Consider the following 13,019-nt stretch of genomic DNA (forward strand, 5'->3'; position numbering starts at 1 on the left):
AATTTTAGTTTGTGACTTATTGCATCCGAGGCCACTTGAGTTATGTTTAGTCATTCATGAATGAATTATTGCCTTGGTACTTACATCAGTGATGCAGATTAGCATATATCATTAACCTAAAACAAATAATGGACTTTTTGAACAGGTGTATGTACAGCCATCAAATTAGTAATTTTCTCTACTGCATTAATACTTCTGATCTAAATTGTACCTGCTGCCTTTCACTGTGGGGTTATTATTTCCAAGAGCACAACCATTATCAATACCTTACTTCAATTAAAAAAAGTTAGCTTTTTTAGGTTTAAGGTAATTAAGAATGGATTAATTTACTGATAGTGGATGTTAGCAAATTAGTGAAATTTTGTTATTGGTATACACCATATATACTTGTAAAGAACTAAAATCACACTTACAGGCATTCTTGGTAAACCTAAATGATTCCATTTGATAGGAAATTATCCTGTTTACAAAAATCCCTTTTGACCAAGTTCCTTATGTATTCTCCTAAATTTTTACTGTCAGAAAAATTATTGCGATATTTCTGTAAGTCTAAGAAGCACCTCAATGCATGATGCCCCTCCCTGAGATCATGTGCATTCCACTTTGAATACCTTAGGTCTTCATCAGTTTTTCAGTTAAGGTTGGTGCAATTACAGAAACTCACATAACATCTTTCTTGGTTTTTAATACCTTTTCTTAGAAGTTTTCCAATTACAGTGTTAGAATATATTTTTTAAGATTTCCTACTTTATCTTTTTAATTGCAGTTTTACAGTTTAAAATACACATAGCTAACCAATCTGCAAAAACCCTTACAAACATTTTATTTTACCAAATATCTCTTTCCTGGGCTAGGTATTTTGTTAAGTGTTCTGGCTCAGGAAATCCATTCACATTTTCTAAATCTTCTTTAAACTCCTGTTTGTTTGTTTGTTTGTTTGTTTTGAGACAGAGTCTCATTCTATTCAGGATATATTGCAGTGGCACGATCTCTCCTTACTGTAACCTCTGCCTCCTGGGTTCAAGTGGTTCTCGTACCTCAAGCCTCCTGAGTTGCTGCAACTACAGGCATGCACCATCACTCCAGGCTAATTTTTGCTTTTGTTGTTGTTGTTGTTTTGAGATAGAGTTTTGCTCTTGTTGCCTACACTAGAGTGCAAAGGCTCCATCTTGGCTCACTGCAACCTCCGCCTCCCGGTTTTAAGACATTCTCCAGCCTCTGCCTCCTGAGTAGCTGGGATTGCAGGCGTCCACCACCATGCCCAGCTAATTTTTTGTATTTTTAGTAGACATGGACTTTTCTCCTTGTTGGCCAGGCTAGTCTCAAACTCCTGACCTCAAGTGATCTACCCCTCTTGGCCCTCCCAAAGTGCTGGGATTACAGGCATGAGCCACCACGCCCAGCCCTATTTTTAGTTCTTAACCTTATAATTCAGATGTAGTTCAGAGTCTTAAATCCTGTCAGTCACCAGAAAGCCTTTAGACACTACACTAAAAACAGAATGTCATTCTGTTGCCAAAACACGTTCTAGTGTAGAGGAAAATAAACTTTCTCAAAGATATATGCCTATATTAATAGGCTATATATATAGCCTATATTAATAGGCTAGTATATATCATTCTTACTACTCCAGTCCTTCAGACAAAGTATCTTCTTCTGTATTTCTTAAAGAAGTTGAGAGAAATTAGAATAAATCTTGTTTTTCTTAGGCAACTCTTGGTTATTCATGGATCACTGGAATATACATATTTTTTGAAGTGTTTTGTTAATTATGCTTTTAACATCATTAATTGCTATACTGCAGAGTTTGACAATTTTCTTCTACCCTGTCCATTTTAAGTGGGGATACTAAGAATTAAAATGTACCAAAGTAAGGGAGCAAGAGAGAGATTTTTAAAAGCATTTAACCTGTGTATAAACTAGATGAATCCTAGCGAATTTATAACTGTTTTTTTTTTGTCGTTGTTGATAAAACTATATCGAATAAAATGTTGATGTATGAGTCCAGATTATAGTCACTGATGTTGACATTTGCCATTAAGCTTTTCTTTCTTTCTTTTTCTATTTTTTGTTTTTTGAGATGGAGTCTCACTCTGTTGCCCAGATTGGAGTACAGTGGTGTGATCCCAGCTGATTGCAACCTCTGCCCCACCCGGTTCAAGTGATTCTCCTGCCTCAACCTTCCGAGTAGCTGGGATTACAGGCACCTGCCACCGCACCCAGCTAATTTTTGTATTTTTAGTAGAGATAGGGGTTTCACTGTCTTGGCCAGGCTGATCTTGAACGCCTGACCTCATGATCCACCCGCCTCAGCCGCCCAAAGTGCTGGGATTATAGGCATGAGCCACTGCACCCGACCAGTAAGTTTTTCTTTTAAGATACAAAGCACTGGAATATATTGATACTCAAAAAATGTTGATAATGGTGGTAATTGTTAGAAAGTTAATTTTGCTACTTTTTCTGGACATTTTATGTTAATGGAATTATATAGTATGTAATCTTTTCTTTCTGGGTTTTATTTTGTGTAACATTTTTGAAGTCCTTCATATTGTAGGGTATTTCAGTATTTTGTTCATTTTTATTGCTGAATAATATTCCATTTTAAGGATATGCCACATATTGTTTCCATTCATCAGTTGATGGACATTTGGGTTGTTTCCCATGTTTGCCTATTTATGAATAATGCTGCTGTGAACATTCACATACAAATTTTGTGTAGACATATGTTTTTATTTCTCTTGAGTAGATTCCTAGGAGTGGAACCACTGGGTTGTATGGTAAGTTTATATTTATGTTTTTAAGAAATTACCAAGCTGTTTTCCAAAATTGTACCATTTTACTTTCTCATTAGAAATACGTGAGGCTTCCAATTTCTCAGTGTCCTCACCAACTATTGTTACTATCTTTAGTATACCCATTTTAGTGGTTGTTAAGTAGTGTTTCATTTAGTTTTTAATTTGCATTTCACTAATGCCCAAATTGATTTTCAAGTTTGCTGATTGTACATACTAAGTGTTTAGTGTTCCTAATGGAAATAACTTTCTGATAATCCTTTGTTTTTATACCCTTTGCCTTCCAAAAGCATTCAAAACAGCAAGGACAATTTTTCAATGACATGGTACCTAAGAATGATAGAAGCATTATGTTTCCAGCTGCACAACTTTATCTAGGTTGAAAATGTGATTCTGAAGCATGATGTGCTTAAAGTATACATTCAGTACTTTTTACTCAGCTCATCTAAATGTATGCTTTTATTTAGCTCATGACTACTTTGAGTATATATATGAAATTGTTAGGAACTTTTCATCAACTCTTTATCACTCTAGAAATTACTACCAGTTTATATATGGGTATGCGTTTATTTGAACCAATTATCGTAATTTGTGATTATTTCGTTGAAATTATAAAAGTTATATTTTTAAATAATGTTAAATAATAAAATGAGCTGGTTGACTTTAAAACTAATTTTCTCTGATAAACCAACAATAAGGCAACCTCTTAGTCTAGATCTATCTGTGAGCTTTATAAGAGAAGAAAGCTATTTGAACATAAGATTTAAGCATCCAGTTTCTTCTTCATGAACCTATCACTCTTTTTTTTTTTTTTTTTTTTTTGAGATGGATTTTTGCTCTTGTTGCCTAGGCTGGAGTGCAGTGGCGTTATCTCAGTTTACCACAACCTCCGCCTCCTGGATTCAAGCGATTCTTCTGCCTCTATAGCTGGGATTATAGACATGCACCACTATGCCTGGCTGATTTTTTGTATTTTTAGTAGAAATGGGGTTTCTTCATGTTGGCCAGGCTGATCTCAAACTCCCGACCTCAGGTGATCCGCCCACCTCAGCCTCCCAAAGTGCTGGGCTTACAGGCGTGAGCCACCTCACCTGGTGAACCTATCACTCTTAAAGGTTAACTAATACCTACATGCCTTTTGATAGGGGATTACATTGCATCCTTATATCAGCATACTTAGCATCTGTTAAAAATGAAGATGTGGTCTGTTTTGACATGAAGAACATTATTATATGGGAAAAAAAGGTAAAATGAGAATTCCAAAATTAAACAACATATATTGTATGTATATGTGTAATATTTTGATTATTTCTTATTAGAACCATATACACATATATATATATGTTCATGTTTTTAAAGGTTCAGAAAGCCGTACACAGACATCTTAACCATAATGTACTCTAAGTGATGAAATTATGGATGCTTTCATATTATTTATACTATTCAATATTTTCTGCAGTGTTTTCTGCAACATGTATAACTTTTATAAATAGAAAAATTTTTCTTTAAAGAAATGTTTATTGAATTCACAAGTTGATTAAAACATATTTAAAATAACAAAACTTTTATGTCTAAAAACAGGTTCTAAATTTTAAAGCCTCAGAATAAAGCATTGCGTAAAGTTAGAAAGAGGGCAAGCAGGCTTAACCCTTGATTTGTTTTTTTCTTTTACTAAAGAAGTGAATTTGCTAATCCAGCTTCCACTGATTAATTCCCATGATTTGACAAAATTATACACATTGTACTTTTTTTCTTATGAAGAGTCTTAAATATATCTTACATCAGAAATCAAAATAATTGGAAGTGTGATTAGTGAAGAAAAAAACTCTTTGCTCTAAAACCAACATATTTCACATTTTAGACTTCCATTTGTACTCCATGTAACTTTAGTCTCTCAATTAACTGCTGCCTTATGTCGCATTAGTACATGGTTACCCAGCTGCTGTAATCGCCATGTAATCAGCAACCTTCTATTTTTATAACTTAGTTTGTTCAGAGTTGTGCCAATGAATATGTAAGGAAATAAGTCAAGAAAATAAACTTTATTGTTTAAGATCGTTTGAGTGCCATTAAAACTACAATGAATGAAGTAATTTCCAGATTGAAAAGAATTAAATTGAAAATAAAAATACTCTGGATGAATTCTTACTTTCTTGGTAAATGAAAGTCTGCATTTAAGAAAAAGAAAATGAGGCACTATAAGTGCCTCATTTTAATATGAATTCTTTCAAATAAAAATGGAGATAGTTCATTTTTTGTGCGTCTCTATATTAATCCTAGCAAAGGAGCATATTTGTTTCCATGGCGAATTCCCTAGTCTTGTCATCACCAGCTCTGTATTTCTTCTGTCAGCTCTTGCACCCATCTCTCGTGTAATGGAGGTAACACCTCCGCTCTTAATAAAGGCCAGTTGCTCCTATGTCCCTGTATCCCTTCTACTCTGCTCAATATGAAATCTCACATGAACGGTGCCCTGTCCTGGACCTATTCTTTTCTTGGGAATTTTTCTAGTGGCATTTAAACCTTGCTTTAGGCCAGTTTTCATTTAAGGTTGTTCCGCTGGCATCACATGCAGATTTCTGAACATAATTCCAGGCTAGCTGAATCAAAATGGAAGGGGATGAAGTCTGGAATCTACATTTTTAACAAGCAATGTTTAAGAACTTTACATTTGAGCTTTCCTGTCTTAGAAACAAGGCAACATACAAATATCCCTGGTCCTCCATGTCCTGTGTTTCTCACTCCCTTTTTCCAGTACTCATTATTGAATCTTTATTTCTTACACACTTTTCTAGTGGGTCTCCATACTTTAATTATATGTCCTATCAGTAAAATATTTTTGAGCATATATTCTCAATATATTTTTGTTCATTTATTTATAAGTTATATACATGTACTACTATGGCAACATACTGTACAAATTATAAAACAACGTAAAGGGTCTAAACAGTAAATAATATGTTTAATACAAAAAAATTTATTTATTTTGAGACAGAGCCTCGCTTTGCCCCTCAGGCTGTAATGCAGTGGCATGATCACAGCTCACTGCAGCTTTGACCTCCTGGGCTCAAACGCTCCTCCCACCTCAGCCTTCCAAGTAGCTGGGACTGCAAGTGTGTGTCCCAAGCCCAGCTAATGTTTATTTTTTGTAGAAATGAGGGTCTTGCCATGTTTCTCAGGCTGTTCTGGAACTCCTGGTCTCAAGCAATCCGCCTGCTTTAGCCTCCCAAAGTGCTAGGGTTACTGCCATAAGCCACCACACCCCACCAAAAACTTTATTAATAGTATATTATTTAATGAATGTAGACAAATCCATATTTAAAATAGCCTTGATAATTTTGAATTTAGGGGGCTTTGTTAGATCTCATTAGATTGTTAGTGATTTTCTTTTTTTGCATTTAAATTTACATTTACATTTTAAAATGTAGCTGTTGAAGGGCTCATGTTAAAAAAGCAGATGATGTGTTTGCCCTGCCGTTTTCTCCTTGTTAACGTGTGCTTTTATTGTTAGTAATAACCTCAGTGCCTAGAGTTCTTTGTAAGCTTTTTAAGACAAATTGAGGGTTAGTTTAGTTAAAACAATATAATCTGTAATTCCACTTAACCCAGCACATTTGAACTGCACAGCTTTGTCACATGACAGCTGCAGAAGTGGGAGTAAGGATGCCACTGTTAACCCTTTGACTTTATAACATTTTTTGTCTTACCTCAGGGTAGCTTCTCCAGTCTGTGAGGGAGGCATTGTTAATTCAGAGAGTAAATATTATTATAGCTTAATGGTTTTATTTGTCGGACAAAAAACAATATAAATAGAAGTTCTCATACTGTCCACGTCCCCGTGGACCATCTCGTACATCCACCTTTGGTACAGCTTAGCCAGCCCGCTGTCGCACATCACTTATATGATTCAGTCTCTTGCAAATAGTTTTCTTTATTAACACTGTTGTAAGACTGTATTCTTACTAAGATCAGTGGTTTCCATGTTGGCAAATTTAATTGACTTTTTTCAGTTGGTTTTACTATTTGGTAGTCTTTAACTGAGTTGGTCATTTCATGGTTTTTCTTCTGCTGCAAGTGGTTCAAGTGCTGACCCAGTTACTCATATCCAAAAAAAAAAAAAAAAAAAAAATGACTCATCTCTAATGTGTTTTTCTCCTTTTCCAAATACTCTTGACTTGATAGTATGGTCGCAGAAACTTAATGATTTTACTTCCTAAGTTCTTTTCACACTCTACATAATGGCTAAAGTGATACTCTGAAAACAGATCAGATCATTTTACTCTTGCTTAAATCTCTTTAATGCCTTATCAATCATTGCAATGAAAAGAGACCAGAAAGATCTAGTTGTTTACTAGCCCGGCGTCATCCTTATGTTTACGTCTCTGCTGTTTTCTCCTTGGTTCTCTGGGTACTAAACACCCATCTCTCTGATCTTTCAAAATATGCTAAGCAATCCCCAGCTATCTTTGTGCTGTTCCTTTGACAGGAATGGTCCTTTCCTTCCCTCTTTGTTAGTTTCTTCTCATCCATCCTACACTGTCACAAATATCTCTTCAAGAAAGTCCAGGTTCAAGGACCTTGTTGTAAAGTCTCATTTTATGGTATTTATTTGCTTAATAATACTTATCATGTCTATGACTAAACTTTTAACTATTATATCCCCAGCACCTAGCAAATAAAGGATAAATAAATAGTTGAGTAAATGAACATTGTTTATCAGTATTTGCTTGTTTTTATATCCATAGACTGCCTGCTGTGTGAGGGTAATGCCCATGTCTATTTTTGTCTCCATTATTTTTCCAATATCTAACACATTCACACACAGACAAATATTTTTGAGTTACTGTGGTGGGTCCGTCATGATTTGTTTAATACCTTTTCCCCATAGACCTTTAATTGATCATATCTGTCTTGTGCACCCATTCCAGTGCTTAATACAGTGCCTGACATGTAAGTATTTGGTAATGGTTTTTTTGGTTGTTCAACCTGTCTCCTTGCAATATGAATATTTAATCCATTCACATTTACTCTAATTGCCAATATATTTAAACTTATTTCTGATGTCTTATTTTGTGTTGTCTATGTTCTTGCTTTTTTTTTTTTTTTTTTTTTTTTCTTTTTTTTTTTTTTTTTTTTTTTTTTTTTTTTCTTCCTGTTTTGTTTTGTTTAGAACAAGTTTTTTTCTATAGTAGGGTTTATCCCTTTAAGAGTTAGGAAGTTAAATGTAATCTTTTTAGTCTTTTAATTATTGACCTGGATTCTGTAATGCAAATTTTTAATTTTGTATTTTTCTACCAACATCTTACCATGAGACAAAAACCTCTGTTCTGCTCCTTTCCTTGCTACCTTCCTTATGAAAAAAATTGAGATTTTGTTTTCCAGTTGTGATTATTTATACCAATCGAAACTTGCACCACTGCTCTTATTTTAGATCCTCCTCCTGAGTATGTGTTGATTTTTAAATTTTTATGTAGGCTGTATTTATGCTTTTTGGCTATAATAACTTTTCTAACAATTCTTTTAGGTAGGATTTGAGAGTGATATACTTTCTGTATTGTTACATATCAGATGTATTTACTTTGCCCCTCTACATGCTTAGTTTGACTGGGAATGAATTTTGTGTTCCTAATTATTTTCCCTCAGATTTTCAAAAAATTTGCTTCATTGTTTCTAATGAAGTATCTGACATCAAATTATTTTTTCTTTACATGTAATTAATGTTTATTCTTAAAGACAGGATTTTGTTTTTAGCCTTGCTATCATAAAATGTCACCATTATGTGCTTAGAATTTGTTTTTGTTTTGTTTTCCTTATATTCTACCTCTTCAGCTATGAGAAATTTATTTCTGGGTTTTGTTTGTTTGTTTGTTTGTTCGTTTGTTTGTTTGTTTTTGAGACAGAGTGTCGCCCTGTCACCCAGGTTGGAGTGCAATGGCGTGATCTCGGCTCACTGCAACCTCCGCCTACCAGGTTCAAGTGATTCTCCTGCCTCAGCTTCCTGAGTAGCTAGGTTTACAGCCACATGCCACCATATCCAGCTAACTTTTTTTTTTGTATCTTTAGTAGAGACAGGGTTTCATCGTCTTGGCCAGGCTGGTCTAGAACTCCTGACCTCATGATCCACCCACTTGGTCTCCCAAAGTGCTGGAATTACAGGCGTGAGCCACCACACCTGGCCTCTGTTATTTTTTTGAGCAGTTGCTTTCTTCCATTATTTTTATTGTCTTTCTGAAATTTCTATTAACTGGATTTGAGAAGTTTTGGATTTATTCTTAATGTCTGTTTGTTCTTTTTATGCCTCATTGTCAGAAAATGTCTTTGCTTACTAATTGACTGATCACTAGCCATGTTTATTCTACTGCTTGATGCTATCTATGCTCTCTTCTTTATATTATTTTATATTTTTTATTTATTTTTGAGACCACAGCTCCCAGGCTGGAGTGCAGTGTTGAAATCACAGCTCACTGTAGCCTTGACTTCCTGGGCTCAAGCGATCTTCCCACCTCACCCTCCTGAGTAGCTGGGACTATAGGCACACAATACTATGCCCACCTATTTAAAAAAAATTTTTTTTTTTTTAAGAGATGGGATCTTGCTGTATTGCCCAAGTTGGTCTAGAACTCTCGACTCAGTCATGCCAGCTTGGTCTTCCAAAGTACCTGGCTGCTTCTTTATTTTAATGTTTACATTTTTATATCTGAGATCTATAGTTGAGTCTTTCTCTGAATATAGTATACTATTGAAACATCTTTTTGTTTTTTTCTGTATTTGCTGTCCTTGCTACAGGATTAGTTCTTCTGATACTGATTCTAATGCATCTCCTCCACAGTTGTTGTAGATCCATATGCATTTGAGAGATCCTGCCAGTTTATGTGTGAATACTGCATTTGCTTCTGACAACTGTGGGGAAGGGCAGTACATGCTGAACGGTGGAATGTGCCAGAGACATCAATTCTGAGCGTGGTTACTCCCCATTTCATTTGGGACTCTGAGTATGCACACTCACAGCTCAGAAGCAGACCTCTTTGTTGTTTCTTTTTTTTTTTTTTTTTTTNTTTTTTTTTTGAGACGGAGTTTCGCTCTTGTTACCCAGGCTGGAGTGCAATGGCACGATCTCGGCTCACCGCAACCTCCGCCTCCTGAGTTCAGGAAATTCTCCTGCCTCAGCCTCCTGAGTAGCTGGGATTTCAGACACGCGCCACCATGCCCAGCTAATTTTTTTTCTAGTTTTAGTAGAGACGGGGTTTCACCATGTTGACCAGGATGGTCTCGATCTCTTGACCTCGTGATCCACCCGCCTCGGCCTCCCAAAGTGCTGGGATTACAGGCTTGAGCCACCGCGCCCGGCCCAGACCTCTTTGTTGATAAGGTGACAAGGAGGGAGAAGCCAAAAGAATTAACTGTTCCTCCAGAGTCCAACCACTCTCCCTAATGCTTGCTCTGAGGACACTTCCTATTCTGTAGATCCTGTGGCTTCTCTGCCCTTGGGGATTATTCTGGAAACTTTTTTTACTTTTCATCACCACCCTCTCTAGAGGGTATATTGCCATGGTTTCTTCCTTTAGTCCTTTCATATTTGCCTTTTTTCTTTCAGGAATTTTTCAAAATTCTCAATTCTTCTAAAAGCACGCCTCTTTTGCTAATGTTGTACATTACAGGGATTTAAAGTGGAAGGGGCCATTGGACGCATAGATCAGAGCGCTGTATTGATTTACGCTTGTATTCAAGAATTCTGCATATCTTTGTTTAAATATATCCTCAGTAGTATATACAAAGGTAAAAAAATAGATAGTTCTTAGGCTCTGACACAGATGTGGCTGTGTCCTAATAATAATGTTATAAAGGCTGTGGGTATAATTATTGTATTTAAATGAATCTGTACAGTCCCTTCTATCTGTAAAACCATAAAACTATAGTGTTTTTTATTATATACTATTTTTGTAGCATATAGTGAAAAGTTAATTTCAGTTTTTTTTTTTCCTAATTAGGTTACTGCTGATTCAGCCATTCTAGCAGTTCTTCAGTCCAACATTCAACATGTGCTGGTCTATGAAAATCCTGCTCTTCAGGAGAAAGCATTGGCTTGTATTCCAGTCCAAGAACTACAAAGGAAATCACAAGAAAAGTTATCAAGAGCTAGAAAATTGGATAAAGGTAGTAGCTTTACATAATCACTTATTGCTAAATGTAAATCATTGCTAAATAGAAATACTGAAATACAGCTGATCCTTGAACAACACGGGTTTTAACTGCATGAGTCCACTTATATGTGGATTCTTTTAAACCAAATGTGGATTCACAGGATGGAAAACCTCCGTATACGGAGAGTCAGCTTTTTATATACGTGGGTTCTGCAGTACTCAATGTAGGACATGAGTATGTCTGGATTCTGGTATAGGTGGGGGTCCTGGAACCAATCCCTGGCATATACTAAGGGACAGTTGTAGTACCTTTTGCTTTTTTACATTGTTTACAGTGTTATGCATTATAAATATTTAACCATTTCAATTTGAATTTTTAAGAAGTACAATAATAGTATAATTTTATTGCATATACCTCACGGACACATATTACCTTTTTTCAATTTTTTTTGTTTTTTTTTAATGCCATGACTCGGATACCTTTTTTCAGTTTTTAAATTGAGGTAAAATACATATAACAAAATTTATCATCTTACCCATTTTTAAGTGTATAATTCAGTGTTATTAAATATAGTCATAATGTTCAGCCATTACCAACATCTATAGCTTTTTTTAACTAATAAACCCGAAACACTGTACTTACTAAATAATAACCCTTCCCCAGCTTTCCTGCAACCACTATTCTAGTTTTTCACTGTGATTTTGGCTATTCTATCTCATATAAGTGGCATCATACAGTATTTGTCTTTTGGTGATATCTTTCATCACTGGATGTCTTTCATCCAGTGATAATGGTTTGGCTCTGTGTCCCCACCCAAATCTCACCTTGAATTGTAATCCTCATAATCTCCACATGTCAAGGGTGGAACCAAGTGGAGGTAATTGAATCATGGGGGTGGTTCCCCCCACCCCCACTGCCCTTGTAATAATGAGTGAGTCTCATGAGATCTGATGGTTTTATAAGCATCTGGCATTCCTCCTACTTGCACTCATTCTCTCTCCTGCTGCCCTGTGAATAGATGCCTTCTGCCATGATTGTAAGTTTGGCGAGGCCTCCTCAGCCATGCAGAACTATGAGCCAGTTAAACCTCTTTATAAATTACCCAGTTTCAGGTATTTCTTCTTAGCAGTATAAGAATAAACTAATACATCCAGATTGTAACATATTGCAGAATTTCCTTCTTTTTTTTTTTTGGCAGTTTTTACAGCTTTATTTAAACACAAAACATGCACATGAGCTTCTACTCATATTTTTCACTTCGCAGCTTCGCATTAGGGTTGGTGATTCTGATGGCCAACTGGGCACCTCTTTCCATGATAGCTTTGCAGTTCTTAGAGGAAACATTGTGAGCAATCTGAGCACAGTAGCATTTGCTGCATATCAGTAGCACTTCCAGCTTCTTGACTTTGTGGACCAGGAACTTCTGTAAGCCACTGGGCAACATGTGTGTTGTTTTTTATTGCTCCCATAACCAATGTTGGGCATCAAGATCTGGTCTTTGAACCTTCTATGAACCCTGTTGTCAATACCTCTGGGTTTCTGCCAGTTATGCTTAATTTTGCTATATCGGTCAGACTGGTGTCAGATGAACCTCTTGGTTCCCTTTTCTACTATCTTGGGCTTACAAGGGGTCTGAGGGTAACCATGATGCCGAGGAGATGGCTGCCACCTCCCTAGGCAGCCTCGAGGAAGAGAGAGCTGCCTTCCTTTTAAGGCAGAATAATATGCTACTGTATGTGTATGCCACATTTTGCATCTCCTTTCATTCATTCATGGATACTTAGGTTGTTTCAATGTTTTAGCTATTGTGAATAACGTTGCTATGTACACAGGTGTGCACATACTTTACTGTGAAATCCTGGTTTCAATTATTTTTGGTATACACCCAGAAGTGAAATTGCTGGATCTTATGGCAATTCTATTTTTTTTTTTCCATTTATTTATTTTATTGCATTTTAGGTTTGGGGGTACATGTGAAGAACATGCAAAATTGTTGCATAGGAACACACGTGGCAGTGTGATTTGCTGCCTTCCTCCCCATCACCTACATCTGGCATTTCTCCCCTTGCTGTCTCTCCCCAGCTT

At 36.1% G+C, this 13,019-nt stretch overlaps 1 protein-coding gene across 4 annotated transcripts in view; it reads left to right on the forward strand.

Annotated features, from left to right (window-relative positions):
* Positions 1-13,019, forward strand: part of NGLY1 (N-glycanase 1) — a 63,386-nt gene that overhangs the window by 17,017 nt on the left and 33,350 nt on the right. For all 4 annotated transcript variants that reach the window (XM_017506214.1, XM_017506215.1, XM_017506217.1 and 1 more), the window contains exon 4: positions 10,781-10,946. In XM_017506214.1, the coding sequence (XP_017361703.1) occupies positions 10,781-10,946 (166 nt within the window). The remainder of the gene's footprint in view (positions 1-10,780; positions 10,947-13,019) is intronic.

The sequence above is a fragment of the Cebus imitator genome, unplaced genomic scaffold (assembly GCF_001604975.1).
Source record: "Cebus imitator isolate Cc_AM_T3 unplaced genomic scaffold, Cebus_imitator-1.0 Scaffold351, whole genome shotgun sequence".
Taxonomy (NCBI): Eukaryota; Metazoa; Chordata; class Mammalia; order Primates; family Cebidae; genus Cebus; species Cebus imitator.